This window comes from Cyanistes caeruleus, chromosome 3 (assembly GCF_971803275.1).
Source record: "Cyanistes caeruleus chromosome 3, bCyaCae1.hap1.1, whole genome shotgun sequence".
Classification (NCBI taxonomy): Eukaryota; Metazoa; Chordata; class Aves; order Passeriformes; family Paridae; genus Cyanistes; species Cyanistes caeruleus.
The window spans coordinates 38,261,407-38,286,505 of NC_141703.1; the positions used below are offsets into that span (position 1 = coordinate 38,261,407).

The window sequence follows — 25,099 nt, forward strand, 5'->3', positions numbered from 1 at the left end:
GGGTTCAGTGACTCTGATGGTTCTGATTCGTGTCATGTTTCATGCTCCTTGGTCAAAAAGAGCTTTGCAAAAATCAGCTGCATTAAGGAAGTATTGTCTGTCAAATTAAAGCAGATCAATCTCCTTCATTTTATCATCAATAAAATTTAAAGTGCTTACCAAATTGATTGGCAGGCTTCTGAGAGCACCGTGAAGGAACTACTCTTTGGGTCTGTCAAAATAGTTCATGAGTCAAGCTGGAACTTAACTGACAAGTCTTATGGTCCCTCAGAATCAAAGCTCACATTGATGTGCCCACTCATATGTCACTTAAGAACATGACTGTATGTGCTTGACACAAGTCTGTTCTCTGATTCAAGGAAAGTTTCCAAAATTATCCCCTCCTTGAAAAAGGAGCTGGGGTGGAATTGAAGAAATGAAGGATAACTTTCAAGCCTTAAACAGATGTGTTATTAGACGAGCATTGGACTTCTCAAAGAAAGAGGACATCCTAACCTATGAAAGAAGGTCTTTATTTCTTTTAAACAGTGGAATGAAAAAATTACCTTATGCTTTCTAGTAATGCATCTTACGAAGGTCATGTCATATGGGTATGCCTGAGGTAAGGATACCTTACTTTAAAGGTGTATTTTACCTTTATTAGAACTATTTACTTTCAGCTTGTGTATGGGGAGACAGAGAAATATTCCAGGTAAATTGCTTGTATTAGACACAGTTGCACTGGTAGCTTTATATATAATTAAATGACCAAAGAGGAAAATGTGCCAAAAAACTATAACAAAAAGGAACCAAGTAACAGTTATCTTAGATGATAATTCAGCCTTTAGGGAATGAAAGATGAGAGAATGTAGTTTTATTCCATAGAGACTGTATATATGAAATTTTCTTCATTAGACTGCATCCTCCTTGCAGATTCTAATCACTGTCATGATGGTATGAGAGAACCTACACTGAAATCATGTTGAGAAAGGGAGGCATGGTTTATCCTACTCCTCCGTTAAGAGAGTTACATTGTAAAAAACAAAGCAAGAGTTCCTTCTCCTGTCTGTTAAAAAAGCCTCTTTGACACTTAATGCTGAAAACAAGAATGTTTTTTTATACAACACAAGAATGGAACTAAATAGAATAGAAATATCTTTTTTTTACTGTGCAGTTGTGACACATGTCAGCTAACAAAGGAGATTGCCAAAAGTCATAGGTAAGGGTCCTTAACATTTCCCCCATTGTCAAATCAATTACATTTACAGCAAAACTTTTGTGCTAACTGAAGTAGTTGTAAGTGGATTTGTTAGAGTCTTATTTCAGTATCTCTGTGTGCTCTGACTTCACTGACTTCAGAACTCCTGCAAGGAGCAGAAGTGAATGGTTACACCATTAGCTTTCTGCATTCTAGGTGAATTCAGGCAGGAACTGAAACTAAGCTTCATCTGCTACCAATACAGTCATAAATAGATGGGACCAGTTTTGCTTGCTTCTGTCTAGTACTAAAGACAGCAAATTACTTAGTTAACTGAAATCAGTGGCTTCCAGCATGTTGAGTGTTTCCAGGCAGCATTTGTCCTGTTTAGAGAGAACATTTTCCTCATAATTTCCTCACCTTTTTTGTGATTGATGCTTTGATTGCTCTGGTTGCTGTCTGTCTTCTCAAAAGGAAAGTATTGAGGATGGAGCTTGCAAAAAACAGACTTTTTGACTTAAAATAGGAAAAGAAAAATAATATTCCTCAGCACTAATTTTGAGGGATTGCAGTGGTCTGCAATTAGTTGTTTGTGTCTAAAGTAGTCTCTTTCAAACAATAATTTATCTTTTTTTTTCCATTGATAGAAAAGGAAGCTTAAAGTACACAGGCTAACACCTTACCTACAGGAGTAGTCAGCAATTTCTCTAACTCATATATTTATTCTCAGTGGACAGGTGGGAATACAGAAAGTATGCCCACAGTGTGATGCTAAATTCTTTTTTAACACTTACGACATTAACTTGTTTATGCTTAAATTAATTTCTTCCACAATCATTCTAATTCATAAGGTTGTCTTATCAATTACAGAATTGATGTTTACTGCACTTTATTACAAGCTTTTGTTTTGCATTCTTTTCAGTAGTTTTAATATTAATTAGCGTGCCATTTTCATCAAACAAAAATGGAGAAATTGCAAAATTAGTTTAATCTTTCTGATAAGTGATGGAAATATTAATATAATTATGGTGAAGCACTGTCAACTGGCTTACCAGCTTTTGGTAACTTTGTCAAGGATGTTTCTGTTGCATTACAGACTGAAAATAGAAGACTGAAATTTTGAAATTAATTTTACTTCATGACATTAGAAGTGCTGTATACCCATAGTTTATAAATGACTTAAGGATCAGGAAGTTTTGTTCCTTTCAAAGGTTGGATAGTAAAACAGAATATGTGGTTCCTGCCATCCAGCAATAATGTGCTCTGATGTGCTTATGATATCTCTGCTGAAAGCTTAGTCTTGGGATGTGCAAATCACAAACAAAAGTGAGAACCTTGACCTTGAGGGCAGGCACAAAAACAGCAGAATCAGAGGCAAGGATAAGAAAATTTTAGGATGCTTTGAATAAACAGAGTGAAGAGTAAAAAAGAGAAAACTCCTTGCTGTGGTCGTAAAAAGTTCACTGAGCAAACACAAAAAAGACCATTTGTCATAAGATTTTCTGTTTTACCCTATGGCTTGTGATTATAAGATGAAAACTACTTATCCTTGTGACAAATTATTTTACAGACATAGATATATGTTAAAATATGTATATATATATGTGTATGTGTGTGTGTAAAATATTCAATTTTGTACTGTGTATAATTTTGTTGGAAACCTAGATGTGTAGTGCAGGTCCTATGCTACCCTGTGTTGGCAAAGAATATGTTATTACAAATTGTTTTAAAACTTAATACTGGAATATTTTCATGTTGGAGCTGTGATTCCGTGGTTGTTAGTTTTAAATATTATTTCATATAAAAAGTATTTATATCCATTATTTGAATACAACAGTCTACAAAAGTTGATTCTTCTGTCTCACCTTTTTCCTGTGTTTGTTGCTGCATTACTGTCTACGGCCATTGTAAGGACATCTGTTCCCAGACTACTGGGATTGTGTTGCTCATAAAATCTCCTGATGCTGTTTCCAGCCACAGGAAATTAAAGAAATTAAAACTGATTATCATGAGGAAAAGAAATTTGAAGTTGCCTGCAGCATGCTGCTAGTTGGGTGTTACTGCCTGTGGGCCAGGGAAGGTTAGAGACCATGGCACTGGAATACGCGCACCTGTTTCTATGGTTACTGGTGTCTGGTTTTACTGGAGTGTTTATTACAGGAAAGTAATGACTCATATTACACAGTGGGGCTTTTTGCACCATTTTTGCATTAACACATTAGAAAATCAAATGCATTTAAATTACTTGGTGAAAGTACATAAACAGTATTTCCAAAATAAAAATGGTATTTATTCTAACTGGTCCAGGGGTCATGGAAGTTTTTAGTGAGAAATTATTCTGGGGCATGGATTGAAGTATGTGTCCATATAATAAAATACTTAGTGACCAAAATTTAACTTGAAAGTTACTAAGAAAAACTATACTGCACACTGACTTTCATAATGTAGCTAGAAATTGCTTTTTCAATATACAGACCAATTAGATGAACAAAACCTTACTTTTTGGTGATGTTATTTTTTTCCTCTCTAATAGAACTTTCAAGGATTACTTTCTTGTTATTCTTTATGAAAACAACCATTATTGAGTGATATTTTTAATGTATTACTTCATATCACAGTAAAATGATACATATATTGGGAAATCAGTGAAACCAACATACTGGATAACATGTTTTCTGGTAGCAAGAGAGGTAAATTCATTCCTAATGTGCCTTTCTGTGTTGAAATTTGCATTTTCAAGGAAGTCTGCTATAACTAAAAAATTCTATTTTATTTTATTCCCGTGTTGTCTTCTCTCTTAATTTGAGAGGATCAAACAAGACATGAAGATAAACAAATCTTAATGACATCCAAATCCCCATTGAAGGGAATAAGAACATTTCTGTGCAGCTGTATTTTCATGAAAATGAAATTTGTGTGGGATTTTTAAGGGAGTAAGCTGAATGTAAAATTGGATTTCACAGTATTGTGTTCTTCACCATTAATATAAACACGGCTTTTTTACAGCTATACTAGGACTTTTGTTTCAATAAACTTTTCCTGGTCTCTGTAGTAAAAAAAAAAATAATATTTCAGCTTTTTATAATGCCAATTACCAAATAATACAATCCTCTTTCTGGAAAATGCCTCCTTCTTATGTATTTCAACCCTCATCTTTGTAGGGTTTTTTCTATTGAATGAGAGCTTTGAATGTCAATCATAAATCTGAGTTTTGTCATGTTAGATGAGACTGTTTGCCTATCAAATCTCCCTGTTCAACCTCCAGGCAATAGTTGATACTGCAAAGTAAAAGCTTTCACCTTGAGAAGTTCAGATCCCAATCTGCCCATTGCATCCACTATAAATGCTGGAGCTGGGGGAGGACAGAATACTGCTGAATGAAGCACAGCAGTGTTTATTTCACATCACCTCTGTGAGTCTGCAGAGTACTTCCAAGCATGAGCAGATGTCCATGCATGTGGAACTAGATGTAGAACTGGAGTTAACCCCAAAAAAATGTCATTTGGAGGAGATTGGCTTAGATGCCCAAAACTAAGGAACAGTCTGGGTTGGAAGGAACCTGAAGAGATGGTCTGGATCAACTTCTTGCTAAAAGCAGGGCTCAGAGTTGGTTAGTCAGGGTCCTAAATTGAGTCTTAAATATTTCTAGCAAAAGATATGCTAGCATTTCTCTGGGCAATGTAATTGGATGTTTAACTGTTCTCACAGTGGAGATTTTTTTCTGTGCACTTCCTGGAAACAGTGACTAGTGTTCCATGTGGGGGAATCCTATTAATCCTCCTGATCAGCCACTTCTAGATTTGCTGAACCCTTAAGACATCTGGGGAAGCTGAGTCAGCTAGTAAGGCAATACCTGGGGCACTGAGTACAGATGGCTAATGAGCAGATGGAGAGGGAAATGAAGTTCAGGCTTTCAGTGCAGTAACCCATAAAATTTCTGCAGGGCATGATGACACCCAGCTGCAGTGGTAAGGTGGTGTATCAAGAGAGCAGCAATATAGCATACCAGCAAAACTCCCTTCCAAAGTTTAGGAGCCATATTTCTGCTGGGCATTAGCTTCTCTTCTCTATGGGCTTTGAAGAGTGTGCCTGGAGGATCTGAAGTGGTCAATCCAAAGTATTTGACACTGGGTTGAACTGAGATGCTCTACAATGTTGTGGGTGACACAGGTGGTGTGTTGTGGCATTTCTTTCTGTTGTTTTGTGGAAACACTTACTCTCTTTTATATTTTTGTACTTGACATGAGTTGTGTAACGTTTCAGTGCTTGTCCCTTGTTTGGGTTTGAGGTTTTTCTTAATGTGGTTTTCTTATTGTTTGTTTTGTGGGGTTGTTTGTTTGTTTGTTCGTTTAACTTAATAATTTAGGTTTAAAACATTGGTTTTTAATTCTTACTAATTCCCGCACCCCATTTTTTTTACAGAAAACAGTTACAGGATTATTAGCAAGTAAAATGGTCTTTGTCTGTCTGAAAGTCTTGAGTTTTGCTTCACAGACAGAATTGTTTCTTTCCTTACAATCTTTTTGGTGTTTTGATTGTTTGGGTTTTTTCTTTTAAAAACAGCATATGAAATGTGAACACTATGGTTTAATATCCACTCGGTGTGATATGAAACATGAAATAATATATTTGGTGTAGTTAATTACGTATATTAACAAAAACCTAGTCTGCCTTACGAACAGGTTTTAAACAGTTCTTTAGTGAATAGTTCTTCAGCCATGTATCTTCATTAGCATTTCCTAAAACAACCTGGAAATCTCAACAAATTCAGTTCAAAATTAATTATTGTAATGATTGCAAAGGATGAAGGAGTGGTTCTCTAATGATTATAGTTGTTTTTTTGTAATGGTAAATTTTAACTATGTTGTTGTGTGTCTGTAGCATGTGGGGATCATGTCCCTTTACCAAAAGGACCAGCAAGAGCTGTGTTTCATTTTATTAACTAAAAATAGAGAATTTTGGGATTTGTGCTGTAACATCTAATGATTTTTCAATTATTTTCTAGCATAGAATACAAGATTACTGTCAATACTACATTATCTGTTAGGAAAAAGATAAATTATGTACTCTGTGAAGTGTAACTTAAAGCATCTGATAGCGGAGCAGTTCAGTACAATGCATGAGTAGTTACAAATTGAACTTGTTAAATTCAGTGATGATAAAGTGATATTTTACTCACTGTAGCCATTCAGAGTTAAGTTTTACACAGAAATTGTAATTCCATTGGCTGTTTCAAATCAGTTGCTGTTACGTGAGTATATTTTAAGTTCCTTCATTATGAATGAGGATACTGTATCATAAAAAAGACTTGCAGAAATTGAGAAGCTGTGTCATTTCCACACACATACATTGTTTCTTAATACAAACTTTTAGACTAAATATATTTTGGGTTATTTTGAAGTGATTCTATCCCTGTTGTAGAGGACTAACTTAGAGGTGAATCACCTATTTTAAAATATGTCAGTTTTTCTTTAGTTATTAGGATGGTCCTAACTAAGAAATTTACAATTTCCTTTGTTTTCTGCCCTTTGTTCCCAACCTTTGTTTGACACATGAGAACATTAGTGAAATAGTTTTATTTTGAGGGATGGAAAGGAGAATTGAGAACAGAAGTCAGATGCAGTTTTCTTTCATGATTAGGCCATATTTCTTAATTGTCTTTACTGTGTGAGTAAAATATTGAAAGTGTTTGTCAGGTTGGGTACTGGACTGGATTGTTCATATTGTTCTGCTACTAAGCAGACTGTAAACTGCAGGTTTTAAAGTACATAGGGAAAGCTTGAAGCTGAGCCAAAACTATAAGGAATGTATGCATAGTCTGTGACCAGGTAGAAGATACATGCCATCTGTGTGTATATGTATCTGCATATGCAAGGGGAGAGAGAGGTTAGGCAAGGTGCTCCCTTGAGCTCTGATTTAATTTTGTGATCCACTCACACCTCTGTCCCCAACAGTGTTTGTGTGGAGCCAGAGAGTGGGGAAGGGAAGGTTGGTTTCCCTAACTCAGCTGTGCTCTCTCTTCTAGCTTGCTTTCTCTGTGTTATAATGGGCACTTCATCTGGAAGAAAAAAATACACTCCCAATTCTTATTCCCTCTATTCCTTCCATTTCATCCTGTGCTTTTTTTGCTGCTCCTAAAATCTCCATAAATGTCAGCCTCCCCACCTTAATGCTTGTTTGTAGTGCTTTATGAAGTAGCCCACAGGATGATCTGAAGGGTGTACCAGAGTTGATGATGTGCTTTGTTTACCACTTCCAGCACGTGCAGGATCCAGTGATCATGACAGAATGACACAGTAGCTCATTGTTACTGAGCTTGATGGTGTCTCTGCATTCTTGCAGCTATCCTGTTTTTCAGGGACTTTGAGGAAAAATGGGAGACTAAGGTTCTAATGAGAGGTCCAACAGTGCAGGACTCCTTTCCAAATGATGATAAATCTGATTATTCAGGGCAAATATCATATTACTTCTTTTATTTAGCTTTCAGAGTCAGCTGGAAAGAGGCAAGAGGGAAGGGTTGAGAGAACAGGTTGTAGTCAGGGATAAAAGAGAAACAAAAATTCCTGAGGGCAAGCAGGGAGGCAGAGAAGGCCGTTGATTTGCAGGGATTTGCTGTTCATCCCAAGGTGTTCCTGAGGTGTTAAGAGACAAGAAGGGCAGAAATGACCTCAGGGATGTCTGTCCTATCATCTAGCTAAGCTGTCTACCTTACCACCGGTAAGGCAATTCTGATTTCAGGTATCTGATTTCAGATACTGAAATTGCTTAAGAAAATTAGCAGACATAATCAATCTTCAAGCAGATTTCTTAATTTAATTTGGGTGTTAATTTCATAGAGTATTTTGTTTTCAGTGAGGTTGATAATGAAATAAGCGTCTATTAAAGAATTCCCATTCCATCTAGTCTTCTCATATGAGTTAAACTGTAATGGCTCTCATGAAGTGACTGCCCCAAGTGTTATTAGTTCTCTCTGTATTTTGTATTGACTCAAATTTTCAACATGTTAGGTATTTATTTTTTTTTTTAATCCCTGTGAACTTCTATAATGATTGTCCAGGGCACCTAATACTGGCAATAGGCATTTTATCTTTAATGTGCTCAGCACAACTGATAAAGTGGGTCTTCTAGCACCTTGTAGTGTTGCTTTATTCTGGAGGAGTGTCAAATGATTTTGTTGTCTAGATAGGTTGTAAATAATGTTGCTGGAGAGGCTTTCAGGACTTGCTGTGCACATGAATACTCCAATATCCACTGTAGGCAGTACAGCAACTTTAATGACTATAAGAGGTTTTGATTAGTCTCTGTTCAAGGCTTCTTGTCTACAGTACTAATCCTTCATGTTCTGGAATAGTGCATTCAGAAAAGAATACTAAAAGAAACTTCATCAATAATTCTCAGATTTCAGCAGACACAATGAAAAAAGGTTGTGGGGTTAACACATTGCAATATTTCAGCTATTTTAGGTACGATGTCACGAGAGGTATTTAAATGCCATTTATCTGTATTCCTTTCCAAGTCTAAGAGCTACCATTGACCACGAGTGTGGTGTTTCAGCTCAAAGCTTTTTTTCCAAATATGAATGAAACTCACTGTTCATTACTATTAATATATAAGTTCTAGCCTATATTTTGCCAGAATTAGATTTTTCATGGAAGTAGCACATGTATTCTGATTTTTGAATTAAGCAGAATGTGGTCCTGCCTTAAAAATGCTTCCAACAGCAACTAACATACACATGTCAATACATAGTATAAAAGCATTAAAGGTTCCCCACCATATTCACTGCCAGACAAATGGCAAACATTAATAGGATTTAGCCAAAGCCTGTCTACATGGAAAGGGCCAGGAGCTCCCCTAAAAGGAGTATTTTCTTCAGATGTAATTCAGGTGTGCTGAGTTTCTGTGGGTGATCCACTGAAAGCCACCCTTACTGGGAGGGTGTAGCGGTGGAAGCAGGCCTGATGTGACAGTGAGAGCAGTGAGGTGGTGCAGCAGCCTGACTGATGAGAAGACTGGAAAGGGTCATGACATCTTCCTTTGTAAGGAGAAAACAGCAAAGCTACTCAACAATCATACCACACCTATTGTGGAGAGAAAAAGCAGATTCTAAAAAAAGATTTGGCTTTCAGTGAGAACTTGGTGGGTTATTCAAAAGAGGGTGAATACAGGAACTCCTGCACATGTTCTTGCTCAGATCTGTACAGCACAGTTCAGGGAAGACTTTCTGTTTAGACAAAGGGTGCTTAAGAGAAGGAAAGTAATTTTCAATGAGTTCTTCAGCAAGAGAAAGACCAATCAGCATTTTTGTTCAGAGCCACAATTGAAGGACTCAAGTTGCATGTTGATACAAATCTCATTGTAGATTTGTTCCAGAGTAAGAGATTTAGAGTGTGAGTAGCTGATCTCTGAAAGAAGTACCATGTTTCTGCTTCACAGGTACTGAGTATAACCCCTAAATAGCTGAATTCTCTCAGCCCTGAGTGAAGAGCTACTGATTAGCTCAGAGTTTACTTGTGGAACTAGGTTTACTTTCTTCAGGAAGGACAGGCTAAAAATATGATGCAAAAGTTCCTGTTCTGTTGCTTCCCTGATCTGCAGTCTTCCTCCTCATAGTTCTTGAATTGAGAACTTTAACGTACTTATGTGTTAGAAAATCCTTGCCTGAAAATAGTACCAACGTTCTCTGTCCTCTTTCTGATATGAAAATCACTTACTGTATCTTTGTGATTCCCTAACAGTTCACTTCCACCCTGAAGCATTTTTGCAACTGAAATAAATTTTTAAAATATATTTTGTCTCTATTTACACGATATATCATGCTGTCACCTACTGCAAGGAATGATAAATCATTTTTAGGATAGTGTATGTCGCTGAAAATACTAGATTAAAACAAAACATCTTGTCTGTGCTTTTAGAATCGATGACAATGCTGAGACTTAAAAAATACTGAAATAACTATAACTGAGATAAAGAAAAATGTTTATAAAGCCAGGACTCACATATGAGGCCAATGTCTGTCAATGGCTTCAGGATTCTTGAGACATGACAATAATTTTTCCCCAATTACAGCTGTGAAAAGTGGATGTCAAGCATTGTCATTTTCACCTGGAAATCCCTTAAGAGGACTCAAAAAGTGTATAAGGCAGGGAAAGATGTATTAAATCTGTTGTGAGGAACTTAATTTGAAAAGGTGTGATTTTGTGCCGTCATTACCTCTGTGTGTTTCTACATATATGGGACATCCACTTTCCTTATATGTATTTTTGTCTAGTCTCCCTTTCAACAAGCTTCATCTCTCTACATGCATTTGTTCCCCGACTTCCTCTGTGCTCCACAAAGTACACAAAGCTATCTAACTCCCAGCCATAATCTATTTAATTAATGTAGATATTTTTGAGTTCAGTGTTTGAAGTGAAGTGTCAGGCATTAGCAGCCCAACAAAGTGTTCTTATAGCTTGCAGTAGAAGGCCTGTGTTGCATGTTTTCAGGAATGGTGTGAAACTTGAGGATATTGAAACATGAAAATTGGAACAGAGGTTGAGAATAGTGCAGTTTAACAGAAACTGAGCTTGGATGCAGAATTCTCCATACTGCCTTTTAGGAGTGATCTCTGAATTGGTTTGTCAACAAAACCATGCTCTGATGTTGTTACAGTGGTTACTGTCAAGTGTTTTTGAAATAGAAGGGCTTCTCTAGAGCATGGAAAATGATAGAAAATTTATGAAGAAATGAATGTAAAATGATACTGATTTAATTGAAGCTGTTCAACAGTACTAATTGAATAGCACTATACTAGATTGCTAGCATTTTACACTGATCTTCCTGTGTAAGTATTTTGTAATGGGAAATACAATGGAAAAGTAAGGCCAGTGTTCATTTTTTTGTGTGTTTTTTGATTTACAATGAAGTGTTTGTACATTCTTTTTGATGCAAACTGAGAAATATCACACAAGAATGGAGTTAGCATTTATTCACCCACACAATGTGTATATATGTTTCCAGCATATTCTAATCTGTTACTAGGCTTTTGGAGTTTTTTAAAAGTGGCCTTTTAAAAGTGCACAGGAAAGACTTCTTATTCTCCTTCCAGGAGCTCTTGCTTATGATATTTGTAAATTCTGTCAATAAACAAAAATTAACCTCTTAGCTTTCCTTTCTTGTAGGGTGATAGCTCCTATGTAAAGGATCGTTGGTGTGTGTTTGATGGCTTCATGGTCTTTTGTCTTTGGGTGTCACTGGTTTTACAGGTAATCATTTCACCTCCTCTTAAAATGAATAGTTCCTTATTTCTGAAAAATAATGGTGCAATTCAATAAATGTGAGTTGTGGAAATAGAATTGTACACAGATCAAATTGTTTTAAAAACCATGCTGAGTTCAACAAATTTATGACTGCATGTTGCAGCATATCTACGTTAGTAGTATAATTTATCTTGATTATTTTTTCTTATTTCATCTGCAGTTTGTTAACATATACCCTGTGTAGTCAGAAGGAGAAAGAGGATCTTCAGAGAGATATTTCTTTCTTACTGCACATGACAGTTGTGCTCATTTCTTACCAGTGAGTCTAGTAGGGTTCCATGGTGACTAGCTCAGGCATCTAAAGGGAGAATTATTCCAATGTTAGATGTTTGACATTCTGTAGTTGTAATGATACAGTGAGTGGAGTGGTTTCATGCAGTATCACTCATACCTAGCAAAACATTTTCCAAAATTCATGTTAAAGCACAATGAAAAAACAAAACAAAACATTTGGAAGCAGTCTGATAAATTTTTATGAAGAAGGAAACTTCAACATATTGCAAAAAAATTACAGTGTTAAGGTATAGGTGAAATTTTATCCTGCAAATCAATCAGCCCTTAACCATAGCAGGTTTTCTGGGTAAGAACAGGTTGAAAACTGACACTGAGTTTACAGTAGCATAAGGATTGTAAAAGTTCTGTAGTGATTGCTGTTAAGCACTTATGAATTTCTGACAAATTTAAGACACATAATTTTCTGCTTTTTACACAGGCGAGACTTTGGTACACCTTGTACACATGCAGAGTGAAGGTAGATCATTACAGATAAGAACTGTACATTACCCAGTTTATGCATTGCCAGGTTTTCCCCCCATTTTCTTAGGACTTTGAGCAAACATTAAATCAAGCAGTTACTCTCCAAGAGTGAGAGACAAGGATTAAAGCAAGACATTTGCACTCAATCATTCAGCTAAATACTTTTTATTGAGTGCATAACCTGTCAGTGTATTGAGGAAATGGTTCCCTGTTCTCTGCCTTGGCTGAAATTTATATTGTAAGTGGAGTCTAAGAGAAGATGATGTACAGTCTTGCACTGCACTTGGAATTTAATGGAGAATTTATAGTCACGTTGCAACTCATTAGGGCAACTGTGTACATGTACTTTTATATAACAGTAAAAAATCTTAGTGCTGTGGAAGATTAACAGATACTGATTTTCATATTTTGAAATATATACTAATCATTAACAGTATTGTGGGAAACGTGTGGGGTAGGACTAGCACAGAAATAGGCAGCAGACACAAGCTTGCACAGTCTTGATTTGTTTGAGACTCAAACATGATGAACATGGGCAGAGTATATTTTATGAATTTCATTAGGGTAATTTAGAAGTGAATTAAAATATTTACAAAGACTTTTCTTTTTAAAAAGTGTGGTTGAAATAAACTGCAAAATAAGCCAAGATTGAAAATGAAAATAAAAAAATCATGTGTAGTATTAGTACATTTAACAGCTCTGAAAGTGAACACAGGTGCAGGACAGGGTCATCAGGACAAACCACTGATTCTTTTCTTTGTAGGTGTTTGAAATAGCTGAAATAGTTGACCAAATGTCACCTTGGGGCATGTTACGGATTCCACGACCGCTCATTATGATTCGAGCATTCCGAATATATTTTCGTTTTGAGCTGCCAAGAACTAGGATAACAAATATCCTGAAGTAAGTAAGGCTGTTGTCTGAAAAATAACAGAGCTTATTTCAGTTTTGACTTAGAAGACTGTGTAATCCATCAGTGACCCTTCATGCTTAATGGGCATTTTCTGCCTGAGTTTTCTGGCCAAAAAAATCTTGCTATTTTCCATATTTAAGGAATCATCAAGTTTTATAGAACTTTCAAATATTTAAATAAATTTTAAAGTATTTTGCTAATAACTGTAGCCAGCAATTTTCAAACAATGGAAGTAAATTCTGTTCCATTAATATGGCCATTTAATAATCAAGGTGAATACCTTTAGTAGGGTAATATTTGTAAACAGCAGTATGTGAGCACATGCCCTGATCATTCCAGTTACGAGTGTGCATGTATTGCTGTATATACAAAGATGCAAACAAACATGTGTAAGTGTGCTTTGTACAGCATGTAATGGCAAAAAACATGTCATGGTAACGTAAAAGTGTTTTTTGGTCTTTATTTGGTATCAAGTTTATTTCATCACCGTATCTTGTCTGTATGAGTCATTAAATACTATTTTGCACATTTTATTTGGGTATTTTGGTTCCACCCTTTGCAGTTTTCAGCTGATTTAATTACCCTTACTTAGGGGTTTAGAAAAGAATCACAGCTCCTTTTTCTATTTGTGCACAGAGTGAGAGAACAGTTTTATGAACAAATTTTCTACAGGATGAAATACTGCTCCCTTATGCATGAGCATATTTTCTATGCTAGAGCTCTTCAGAGGAGGCATCACATTGCCTGTGCTTTCAGTGACCTGTTTATCTTTTTGCCAGGCGTTCTGGAGAGCAAATATGGAGCGTTTCAATTTTCCTTCTGTTCTTTCTTCTCCTGTATGGGATCCTGGGAGTGCAAATGTTTGGAACTTTTACATACCATTGTGTGACTGATGACACTCAGCCAGGGTAAGTTTGCCTGTGCAGGCATGACATGTGCCTGTTCTTTCATTGTACGTGTTTTATTTCAGTTGCATCAGTAGATATAAAATGGACCTAATAGATTAAAAGCAGTCCAGCAAAATACAATAAGAAAAATTGACGAAACCAAAGTAGTAAGTATTATAAAAAATACAAATTTTAACTGTGACAGAGAAATTACAATTTGTAGCATTTGGCTACGATCTGATTTAGGGGGCTGAGTGACTGTGTGTGTTGGATGGGGCAGGGAGGTGACAGAGCAGGAAAGCAGAATGGACTTTTAAGAAGAACTTTGCCACTTGTGTCTGACTGGTGATTCATCAGCTTTTGCACTCTTCTGTCCTTTCCTAGAATGTCTTTTTATGGGGCCAGACCTAAAGAAGACCTAGAATCATAGGATCAAGGAAAAGTTCAGGCTGGAAGGGACCTTTAACGATCATCTAGTCCAACCTCCCTGCAAAGAGCAGGGACTTCTTCAACTAGATCAGGTTGCTCAGAGCCTCTGTCTAACCTGATCTTGTATGCTTCCAGGGATGGGGCATCCACCGCCTCCCTTGGCAACCACTTCCTGTATCTCAGGCCCTTTCTGAATTAAAATTTCTCTGAGATCTGATGCTCGGATTCAAAGACCCTTTTTTTCCCAGCCTTTGCAAAATACCAATAATAAATATTTTAAACTGGTAATTGAGTATACATCGCTTTCTTGATTCAGCATGTAATTAACCACAAGATTACCTTGAAGTACAGTGTAGCCTCTTGAGTCACTGAGATGGCTTATGAAATCACAGATAATATGCTTACCTGTCCTGTGGAATTGGGGGCTTGACTGTGTCCTTGGAGTGTCATTACATTGTGAGACTCTGTTACATCTGTTTCTTTGTTTGGTCCCTGTTCCTTTGGATCCTGTTGCTTTTGATAGGGAGATGTTGGCTCTGGAGTTGTGGCCTTTGTTTTAGTCAAAATTAGATTCTTTTAATCCTGTATTGAATTTTTCAGATCATAAAATTAATAGAGTAAGCATTGTAAGAAAGCAAAACACCACTTAATCTGCTAGTGAGCTGCATAAAATATCTGATGATTGCAAAACTGTGTTAAAGCTTTTTCTAAACTAGAACCAAAAAAACTATCAAATATAAAATTAGAAATGGCAGATACAAAAAAGGTTATAAAATTATTTGAGAATATGCTAGACCAAATACCCTAATATGGTATTTTGTTAATTTTAAAAAATTACTTTGGGACACTTTCCTAATTATTTAATCAATAATATAGTAAAATAAGAAGCTGATCTTCATATACTCCTTGAACATAAATTTGTTCATTCTGTTGCTCTTTTTAAGAGAAAATCTTCAAAGCACAGATTTTTTGACAGTTTACTGTAGACATGGGGAAAAAATTCTTTGTAGGAGATTTGCTTGTGGTAATGAGAAGGTCTGCAATTCTGTGAGTTACAGTTGTTTGAAAAAACAAGTGAAATACACAACTCAGGAAAAATTTGGCATCATGTAATTGCTTGTGTCACTAAATATAACTTTTCCTTGAAATCAGCAGAAAAAGATGAAATGTGACATAATAATGTTTGCCATATGGAAATATAAATTTGTAACTTTGGGGCTGCCCATGAAAGTTTTGGCTATTTTTTTCTGTGTGTGTTGGGTTGCTTTCTGAATAAGGCATTACTATTTTTTAAAAATGGTATACAGAAACCCTTCAAGTTTAGGTTTTTGAAAGGAAAACCTTAAAAGGGACAAATAACCAGTGTATAAAAAGAATTTAAAACCTGCCTAAATAGGGTTAAAGTTGGAAAAATCAAGTATGCAGAACTAAGGGAATTTTAGACTTGAGGTTGAATATCTGGCCTTAGCTCCTTTTTCTTTTACATCATCAGGTATATGTTTTTAGCTGAATAAATATTAGAAATTAATTTAAGTTACTTTTAAGGTATCTGGGATAGGTTCCTTCAGCAAGCAGTTAATCAATTTTGCCATCTCCAGACCATACCTATAATTTTAAATGGCTCCTATGTTTGTTTATGATGACTACTGTTACACTGGACAACACTTTTTTTCCCTGAAAATGTTCCTCCAGTTATTCTGATGAATGGTGCTCCTCCAAAAAACAACATACTTTTTTCTTTGTTTTTGACATGCGGATGTATAGCTGTTTTGGCATACTGCTCATTCTTACTCTAAAAATACTAACTTCCTCTTCTTGTCTGTAATATTCATCATTATATATTGTGAAGACTTACACCTATTTGTTCATTTTTTAAATTTTGAGGAATGCAGTGCAGAAGGTCAGGTTGTAGTTATGGTGTGTGTGCCTTCTTCATATAGGTCAGCTTCCTTCCTGGAGTTAGCTCCAGAATTTTTAATTCCCACCATGGGCTAGGAAAATAAATATAGAGAAGGAAATAACAGTTCTTGTGCAAAAAGAGGACAATATGGACAGATATTGGTCCAAAAATATAATTAGAAGGGGACATGTCACTTCTGAATCCAGGAAAGTTTATTAGCTGGGATGTAATAGAGCACAAAAGTATGAAAATTGCCTTGCCAAATTTTACATTTGTCTTTTAGGTTCAGTTTCTCAATTTCATAACGAGGGTTAAACATTCCTCTCAGAGATTGAATCTGTCTGTCTCTCTGTTTCAGGTGGCTCAACTCCAGGCAATGGAGAGGGGCCAAAGTTGGCTGTACTTGTCCTTAAATAACTTCATTCTTTAATGAGCCACAGCTGTAAACGTTCAGTATTTTTTCAAACCAGACCCCAGGCTCCCAAGTCAAGATTAGAAAAATGAAAAACATCCAATTAGTGACCACCTGTGAGAACTTCAGTTTTAGGTGTTTTGCCTCTTATTATGCAGAACTCCATAGCAAGCAGGAAGGGTAAAATCTTATTTTTGTGGTCAAGACTTCATCTATTTCTGACATTTTAGAAATCACTCTTAAGTCTACTGTCTTATGAATTATTATTATTATGAGGGAGTCAAGTTTCTTTTGAAAATGGTGTCTTAATATCTTCCTATTGTTTTTTATTTGAAAGGACTTGTTATCCTCATCAGACACTTACTGCCTCTTTGACTCCTCCAAGTTCTTTTATCTTTCTGTCCTCAATGCCCATACTGCCTGACCTCCTGTCTATCCACCTCCTCAGTCATTTTCTGATGTTATCTCTGACAAACAAAAATACTGAAGTGAGCTAACCACAATCTATTCTGTCTGAGAAATCAGCAGAATCTGACTTGCTTACAAAGGCTGAAAAGTTTATTGTTGCTTGATAAGTCCACTTTTCCTTTATTCTTTCAATTGTCTTCCCTATAGGGAACACTGCCTTCTTCTTAGACAATTTTATTACTCTATTTCCTCATGTTTATGACTTGTCTTTTTTCAGCTATGCTGTAAAAATTTTCCTGATGATCTCTCCAACCAATATATCTTTTTCTGTCAAGAATTGGTGTATTACGTGGATTTCCATAGTATGGATCTTTTTTAGTTGCTTTAAAGACAGTATGTTTGAAATATAATCTATATATAATCCAATTATCTTGATAAATCTTTGTTTTACAAACAGTTTGTCAGGGTTGGGTTTTTTTTGTTATATCTGAGTTAAATTTCAGAGATATAAAATATAAGGTGAAAATAGTTGTGTTCCCAGATCAACTGTAATTTACTCTTGGTGACCTCCAGTATACAGAAGGTACTTTCACACGGTAAAGGAGAGAGAATTTTTTTCCAAATAACTGCTGTAGCTACTTAGTGCTTTCTTTATTTTTACTCCCAAAATATGTTTGACTACACAAGAATGATTCCAAAATGTGTGATTGGTTTATATGTATTCCACAACAGTAAGTTTTCCTTTTGTAAATCTCAGTCTGCACTAGAGGTAAGGGAAAGGAAGCCTCCTCAAAAGAGAAAAAGTTAATATGGCTAACTGCCATAAATTGTAGTGTTTACCTTTTTCCCAAAGTCATTCTTTAAGGCATCCTTTTTTTAAACACTTTTGATAAGGTATAGGGTGAATATTTCTGTAGACCCATCTGCCTTGTCACCATGGCAGTCAGTTTAAAATCCTTCTTTGCAAAGCTTCTTGTTTAAAGCAGGAGATGCCCAGGAAAACAGATAAGAAAGATAATTACTGAATAAAGGAAAAATCTAAGAGGCTCCTGGTCGTCTTTCCGTCTGTGTATGGATAGGCCATGAAACTGTCAGAAAAGCTTCAAAGACTCTGAAGCTGAAAGTTCACCACAATATCTAATAGAGGAAATAAATATGATTAAAAAGAACAAAAGGAATTTGAGATACTGCCTTACATCAGCAGTGGGAAAGTGAAAATGAGTAATCAGGTTTCTGAGAAAGGGAAGAAATCAAAGCCCAAGCTTGAAAAATCAATGTAACAGGACTTCTTTAACAGAGCACATTAATTTATTGATTTTAGTTAACAACCAGATCTGTTTTAAATCTGTCTTTGGGATTTATTCACAATCTCTCTTACTGGTAGCATGTCTCCAGTATAAACTCCTCAGGGACAAGAGAAATGGAAAAAATTTTACTTTTCCGGGCCTGATATTGTTTAAACCACAACCAAAACCAATTAAAATACAGCATCAGTCAAAAAGGGAAGTAATTCATTTAAAATGAAATGTCAGGAAGAATGGATGAGAGTGCTGATGTGGTGACCAGTATTGGTGCCCAGGGGAAAGAGCCTTCAGGAGCTGGGCTCTCATCTCTTTCAGGGGGCATGTGATTTCTGAGCAAAAATCCTGTTTTTTATTAGAATTGCTATACAGATAGTTACCCAAAGTAATTACACTGTCGATTCATTTAACACAGATTTTATACTGTTTTTGTTTATCCAGCTCAGTTTTAAACAAAAAGGTGACCTTTCCTTGATGGTCTAGGATAGAATGATGAGAACGTAATTAGCTCCTGGTGGCTCAGTAATGACATGTACTTTTCTGTATTAAGATTTGGAGCCATTTAAGTTTACATAATTCTCTGTCTCAGTGTAGACATCAAAGTTGATTGAATTTCTTCTCAGGCTGTCAATCTTTATCGGATTTTTTTGGGGAATAAGTCCTTTTGAGTAAACTGGAGTGGATTTTAAAGATTATTGGGGAAATGGTTGACTATAAATAAATGAATTTGAATAACATAACTACATAATTTCCTTTTTGCTGTAAGGAAAGTTTTATCCTGAGACACAAAATTTTTACCTGATACTCGCTGTACAGAAATAAGGCCTGATGAGTACTGAGCTTTCCACAGAAACCTGCAGGAGTCCAGGATGCCAGAAGCCAGAATATCCTCCAGTGTATCACAAAATTGAAGGAAAGACTAGACATCCCCAGAGATACAGAATCCCAAGAGTGATCTCCATTGAATCTGCCTGATGGGTGACTGGGTAGTGTTTGATTTCTTAAATATAAAGGAAGCTAGGAAAGTTCTGTTTTTTATATTGCAAGAGGAAGCCAGGCAACTAATATTGAAGGCTGTGGATGTTCTGACTTGTGAGCAGACTGATGTTATCATCTCAGTTATTTTATTAGTTCTGAGAACTTGTGGAGGGTGGGGAGGAAGCAGGAAAACAGTAGAAGTTTAAAAAATGAGGAAGGAGACAGGACAAGAAAAGCCAGGGAATTATCTCTGGAATACTGTAAACTTAACTTTTTTCCCTGAAAGAATTCTGTGGTGAATAAACAAACAAAAATTTTGTAAGCAGTTGGAAGAAAACAAGGAAGTGAGTAGGAGCTAATACGGATTTCTAAAGGATAAACTATGTCAAACAAATAAAACTGCCTATGGCAGCATAACAGCCATGTGAATTGGAGTGGATGTCAGTCATATTTCTTTAGTTTAGAAAGTCTTTGCAGCAGTCTCACAGGACATTTTTGTAAGCTGGAATGAAAAACATGGTTAAGGTGAACATAATCATAGAATAAGTCCAAAACTGCTTAAAAAACATGCTCAGTGAGATGCTATTAATGTCAGAACAGAAAGAACAGGGATCCACATAAGTCAGCCATGTGCTTTTTGGACTTTCATTAACATCCTGCATGGTGGCACATAGAATATATTTATTGCACTGAGGATGATGTGAGGTTGGGAAGGACTGCACATGCTTAAGAACGCAAGATTAGAATGGAAATGGTCTTGAAAAATTGAAGACATGCTCTGAAAAGTTGGATGAAAGAAAGCAGGGACAATATACTGCACTTGGGAAAAACCAGCTGTACAAATACAGCATGGTGAGTGATGTGGAAAAGGCAGTTCTTCATAAAGTAATTTAGAAGCATACTGGAGGAATGACAGTACTGTACTCTTGTAAAAGTGTAAATTTGTAGTATCTTATAAGATATAGGCATCATCTGGAGAGAGTCTAAAGGAGACAAATATATGTAGAGGGAGAGAGCAGAGCTGATAAAGAGTGTTCAGTGGTTTAGTAACTTTAAAAAAGTAGTGGACATATCACAGGTTTTGCGTGGATAAGCACTTTTGCATAGAGTAAAGGAATCTGGTCTCTCTTTCTGTAATACACTAGAATAAGAAGTACATGTATCAAATTTCAGGATGAAAATTTCCTGTTAGATAGAATATTAGGAAAAAAGTTTACAGTGGTAGGGATAAAGTTGCACCTGTCTATTTCTTTAGAGAGGCTCCCGGTTTCACTCCTGACGATCTTTAAAACAGTGGAAACTTCCCTTTGGAGAAGTAGAAATAGTCTGGGGTAGAGAACTATATTTTATGTCCTGTTGAGTGTTGGTATCCAACCTTATTTTTTTGTGATTTTATGTAGTCCTTCTTGACATAACAAAAGGTATTGTTATCCTGGGCACCTGAAGAGCTATTTGCCTTTGCTACATCTCTTTCAAAGGGTGATACATTGGAAGTGAGGAGGATTGTACATTAGGGCAGAAGTGAGAGTGGCTTTCTGCAGTTTTTATTTCTCTCCCTTTGTGTACTATTTTAGGTGAGAGCCTATTCATGAATGTTCCAATTTCGTTTTTCATCCTACCCCACATGGAATGGCCGAACTTCACACCAAAACATGCTTTTTATTATCAGAGGTGTTGTTACTAATTTTCGTGTTCCAGTTATGTAAAATATGTTTCTACTCAATCTTTACATGCATCTCCTGTCCCTAGCACTGCTTTTTTAGTTGCTTATGTAGTTGGTCCCTCACTCTCCTGCTCTTTCTCTCATGTAAGATAGAAGAGTTTTTAATAAATTTCAATAAAACTCCCCCAAATCCTATGTCACTCCTTAGTGTAGAAGACCTGCCTTTATACTCAGTGAACTACACTGTTTGTACTTGACACAAATGCATACCACATGTGCTCTTTTCCAGTGCCTAAAATACTTGCCACCCTTTTGTCCCTGCTGTAGCAGGCTGTGCTGGGTTAATTGATGTGTGATTTAACCAGTTTTCTTCACAAATTCATACATCACTGCCACCTTCTTCCTTTTAGCTCCTTGTATTCATTTCCAGTTTGCCTCAAATAAAGGCTTGGACACCTGCTAGGGCAGCAGGAACAAGTTACCTGTTACAGTTTAGCCTTTTGTGCTGTCTACCTGTCTTTTGATTGTCATGGCCATTGCCCAGCGGCAGTTAAAACTGTAATCCAAATCAACTTACTTACCTTCTACCTGTCAGGTTAATGAGAAGGACTTTTCAGCTGCTATTTGAGGACAAAGCTTTGGTTACAGACTGTCAATGCCTCATTTAATTTTCCTTTAGAGCAGGAGGTAGCCTGTAGGCTTGAAGGCTAGACCAATTTCAGATTTTACATTTGGGTCTCTTGGAAACACAGGAATATTTTAGATCCCTGAAAAAGTTATTTGACCTTATTTGATCTGCAGATGCATATTTTAATGATACTTCTGTCTGTAATGCCCTGACAGAAAAGCCCTTTCACCAGATAAAACAGTGAACCAGTTTTGGCAGCAAGTCTTCCTGCCTACTTTGAGTTCCAGTCATGCTATCAAATGGAGATGTCAAGCTGCTTTCCCTCAGGTAAAGTGAGAGCTTTGGCAGATGGGCCCCATCAGATAGGCAGTCACCAAATGCTAAATAGTTTCCCTTTTGAGCTAGCTGGATGATGTTGAAAATTTTTTCTTAGGTGCTCAGTGGTGGCAACACCTTCTGCTGGGCTGTCACATCTCCAGCCACTCGAGATGTTTGTGACTGGTGTGTGTAAATGCATTTGATGAAGGCATCCTGTGTATGGTCTTGACATTTTGCAACACAACCTTTAGGAAGGAATTGGTTTTGCATGTAGTTCAGATTTGGATTCAGGGCAGTATTTTTGTATCATGCTGAAGATCACCCTGTCTGGTGCAAAAGGGAAAAGTCTAGTGAGATAAAACTGCATGGTGAAGTGATTCAAAGAAGGAGTCAGGAAAACCTTCCCCACTCACTGGTTGCAGCTTTGTGAGGCATCCAAAAGTGCTTGTAAGATTTGATGGAAGTAATTCCCAGATGGACTTCAACCTTGGATTGTAGGATTTTCAAACCCTACAGTGCAGATTATTGGCCCTGTGTTTTTCCCCATAGTGGTTAGACAGCACCTTAGAAGATATTTTTCTGTATTTCATCCAGAGAAGTCTGATACGTAACCTTAGGGATTTTGAAATGGTCCTGAACATACTTTAAAATCAACTTGGATACAGTTTTCAGCTTAGGTTGTTTCATACATTTCAGTTTATGACTTTGCAATTTAAATGAGAAGAGAGGTGTTTTTCACTTTTAAATTCTATAAATAAATACTGTACTGGATTATAATAGTACTATATGTTTGAGATCACTTCAGCTTGTAAATAAGTCTAATTTAATATACCTCAGTGACATGCAGATTCATGCAAGCTAGACATATTTGAACTCTTCTTGTTTATTTCATGTATATTAAGCACTTGTGACAGCCTCCTTCATTGTGTAAATGCCATTAATTCATTTTATTTTGATTCCTCTGAAACAAGTTTTGCATTAGCATACATATCACTCAATTGCCATTTGAATTCAGCTCCGTCGTGACTGATTGTTGCAGTCACAGAAATGGGGTGTCAGAGTTGTTATGTCATGTGGAATTTGGTGAAATCTCAAAATAGTACGGTTTGTGCATGCTACTTTATAAACAAATGCATACTGGAACTACAGAAATTTTCTTTTTTTGAGCTTTTTTTTTCTAGTGTCTGCATGTACATTTCAGCACTCTCCATAGGATATATTTCTTCTTTTACTCATTTTTCTGTGGTGAACTTGAGCAACTTAGTTACCTTGAAGGGTAATGGCTGAGTAAGTTGAATTTAATTTCCTCTGATGCTAGAAACAAGTGATCAAACCAATAGCTTGTCAAATTTGTCGAGTAGCTGTAACCATCCTGTTTTCATTTGGGCAAATACACTATTGCCTTTGTGTGACATAAGTGATCTGCCATGAGGACAGAATCATCTGGCTTTGATGTTAGCACCTGTGCTAGGAACCTAAATACCCTAAATTTCTTCTCTGGCTGTCAAAGAGAGAAAGGTGCCCTCAGGAGTGTGGATGAACCTGCTGACCTTGAACCTCTGGAGATTTATTTCTATCTTCATTGGCTAAAATGAGGTAAGGTAAAGTCAGGACATCAGAGCTGCAGTCTTTACTTGTGCAGCTCCTTCTAGGGGTTCAGCGAAGAAGTGTTGGATCTTTGAACTTTTGCACCCTGAAGTGTGAAATAAGGTTGGTGATTTAATCTGAATCTGTTCGAAATTCCTGTGCAGTGAGTAGCAATAGAAGGAACATCAGAGGTACATTTTTAGACCCTAACTTAGGTCATGTATGAAATGAAAAAATACTACAATCAAAATCAAACCAAACTTTACTCAGTATTGCTGCCTCACGTAATAGGCAGTCTGATGTAATGATGCCTCATTACTGAGTATGGGTGGGAGTAGAAGGTAAGACCATTACTTTTCTTAATTTGTTGAATAAACATGTAGATAATTTTCTGCTTGTAAAATTATTTCAAAAAAAGGTAAGAATATCCAAGTTCCATCCACAGACTCCAACTTAGACACTACAAGATTGTGAAAACTGGCAAAAAAAAACCCCAGTACTGAAGCCTGAAAGTGAACAGATAAATAGTGAATAAAAGATCTAAATTGAATTGCAAGATATTAAAAAAATAATTTACCTTGGGAAAAAATACTGAAAGTATATTAGCAGCAGTAAAATATTACATTATCTATATATTGAATTTAAAATTAAAGGTAACTATTAGATCATCTAATCAGACTTCAATTTGCTTCCCTTCTGTGAAACCTTATAGCTTATGTCTGACTCCAGTGTGTCTCCTAGGTACGTATCTATTACTGACTAGTTTGCAGAAGAGGAATCATATGCAAGGGAACTTTTTGTTTCTTATAAAAACCATTTCACTGTTAAAAAATGTTCCTAATTCATTATTTTTAATTTGTCTGGCTTCAACTGTTAGCTTTCTATTCTTATTATACTTTTTTATGCCAGATTACAGAGCCTTAATTCCTATTATTTTTTGATGTGTGAATCCATTTACAACAATTGAAGCACCTTTCAATATGCTTTTTAATGAACTAACATTATGTAGCTCTTTAGGTATTTTACTGCAAACCATGTTCTTCAGTGTTGTCATTTCATTTTTTTTCTATGAGTTCTTCAGTTTTTCAAATATTAAAATGGCATGAAATATATATATATATATGTAATACTAATCATAATTTGTATAAATACAGAGAGGAACATTAATTCATTATTGCTTTTGTGTGTACAGTCTGGGGAAGCACTTTTTTTCTTGCCATGATATTAATGGGACCATTGTGAGAAGATGCCTTATTCTATCCCCTCATCTCAAACTTTTATGTGGCACTTACATTCTATAACACAGTATTTCCATCCTCTTATCCCTTTTAATCCACAGGCTGTAGGCCACAAGATTTGCTTTCAGTGATCCTGCCATTATAACTTTGCATTTGGCTGTATTAAAGCACATTTTGGGTTGTTTGATCAAGCTAACCAAGTA

General features: G+C 36.2%; 1 protein-coding gene across 38 annotated transcripts in view; it reads left to right on the forward strand.

Annotated features, from left to right (window-relative positions):
- The window catches only part of NALCN (sodium leak channel, non-selective), a 226,926-nt gene that overhangs the window by 18,373 nt on the left and 183,454 nt on the right, over positions 1-25,099 (forward strand). For 22 of the 38 annotated variants that reach the window (XM_086880763.1, XM_086880771.1, XM_086880762.1 and 19 more), the window contains 3 exons: positions 11,341-11,424; positions 12,998-13,137; positions 13,927-14,055. In XM_086880763.1, coding sequence (XP_086736889.1) covers positions 11,341-11,424; positions 12,998-13,137; positions 13,927-14,055 — 353 coding nt within the window. Of the gene's footprint in view, positions 1-359; positions 602-1,153; positions 1,199-11,340; positions 11,425-11,638; positions 11,738-12,190; positions 12,230-12,997; positions 13,138-13,926; positions 14,056-25,099 lie in introns of all 38 variants that reach the window. The other 16 variants (XM_086880779.1, XM_086880761.1, XM_086880780.1 and 13 more) reach the window with 6 other exon arrangements.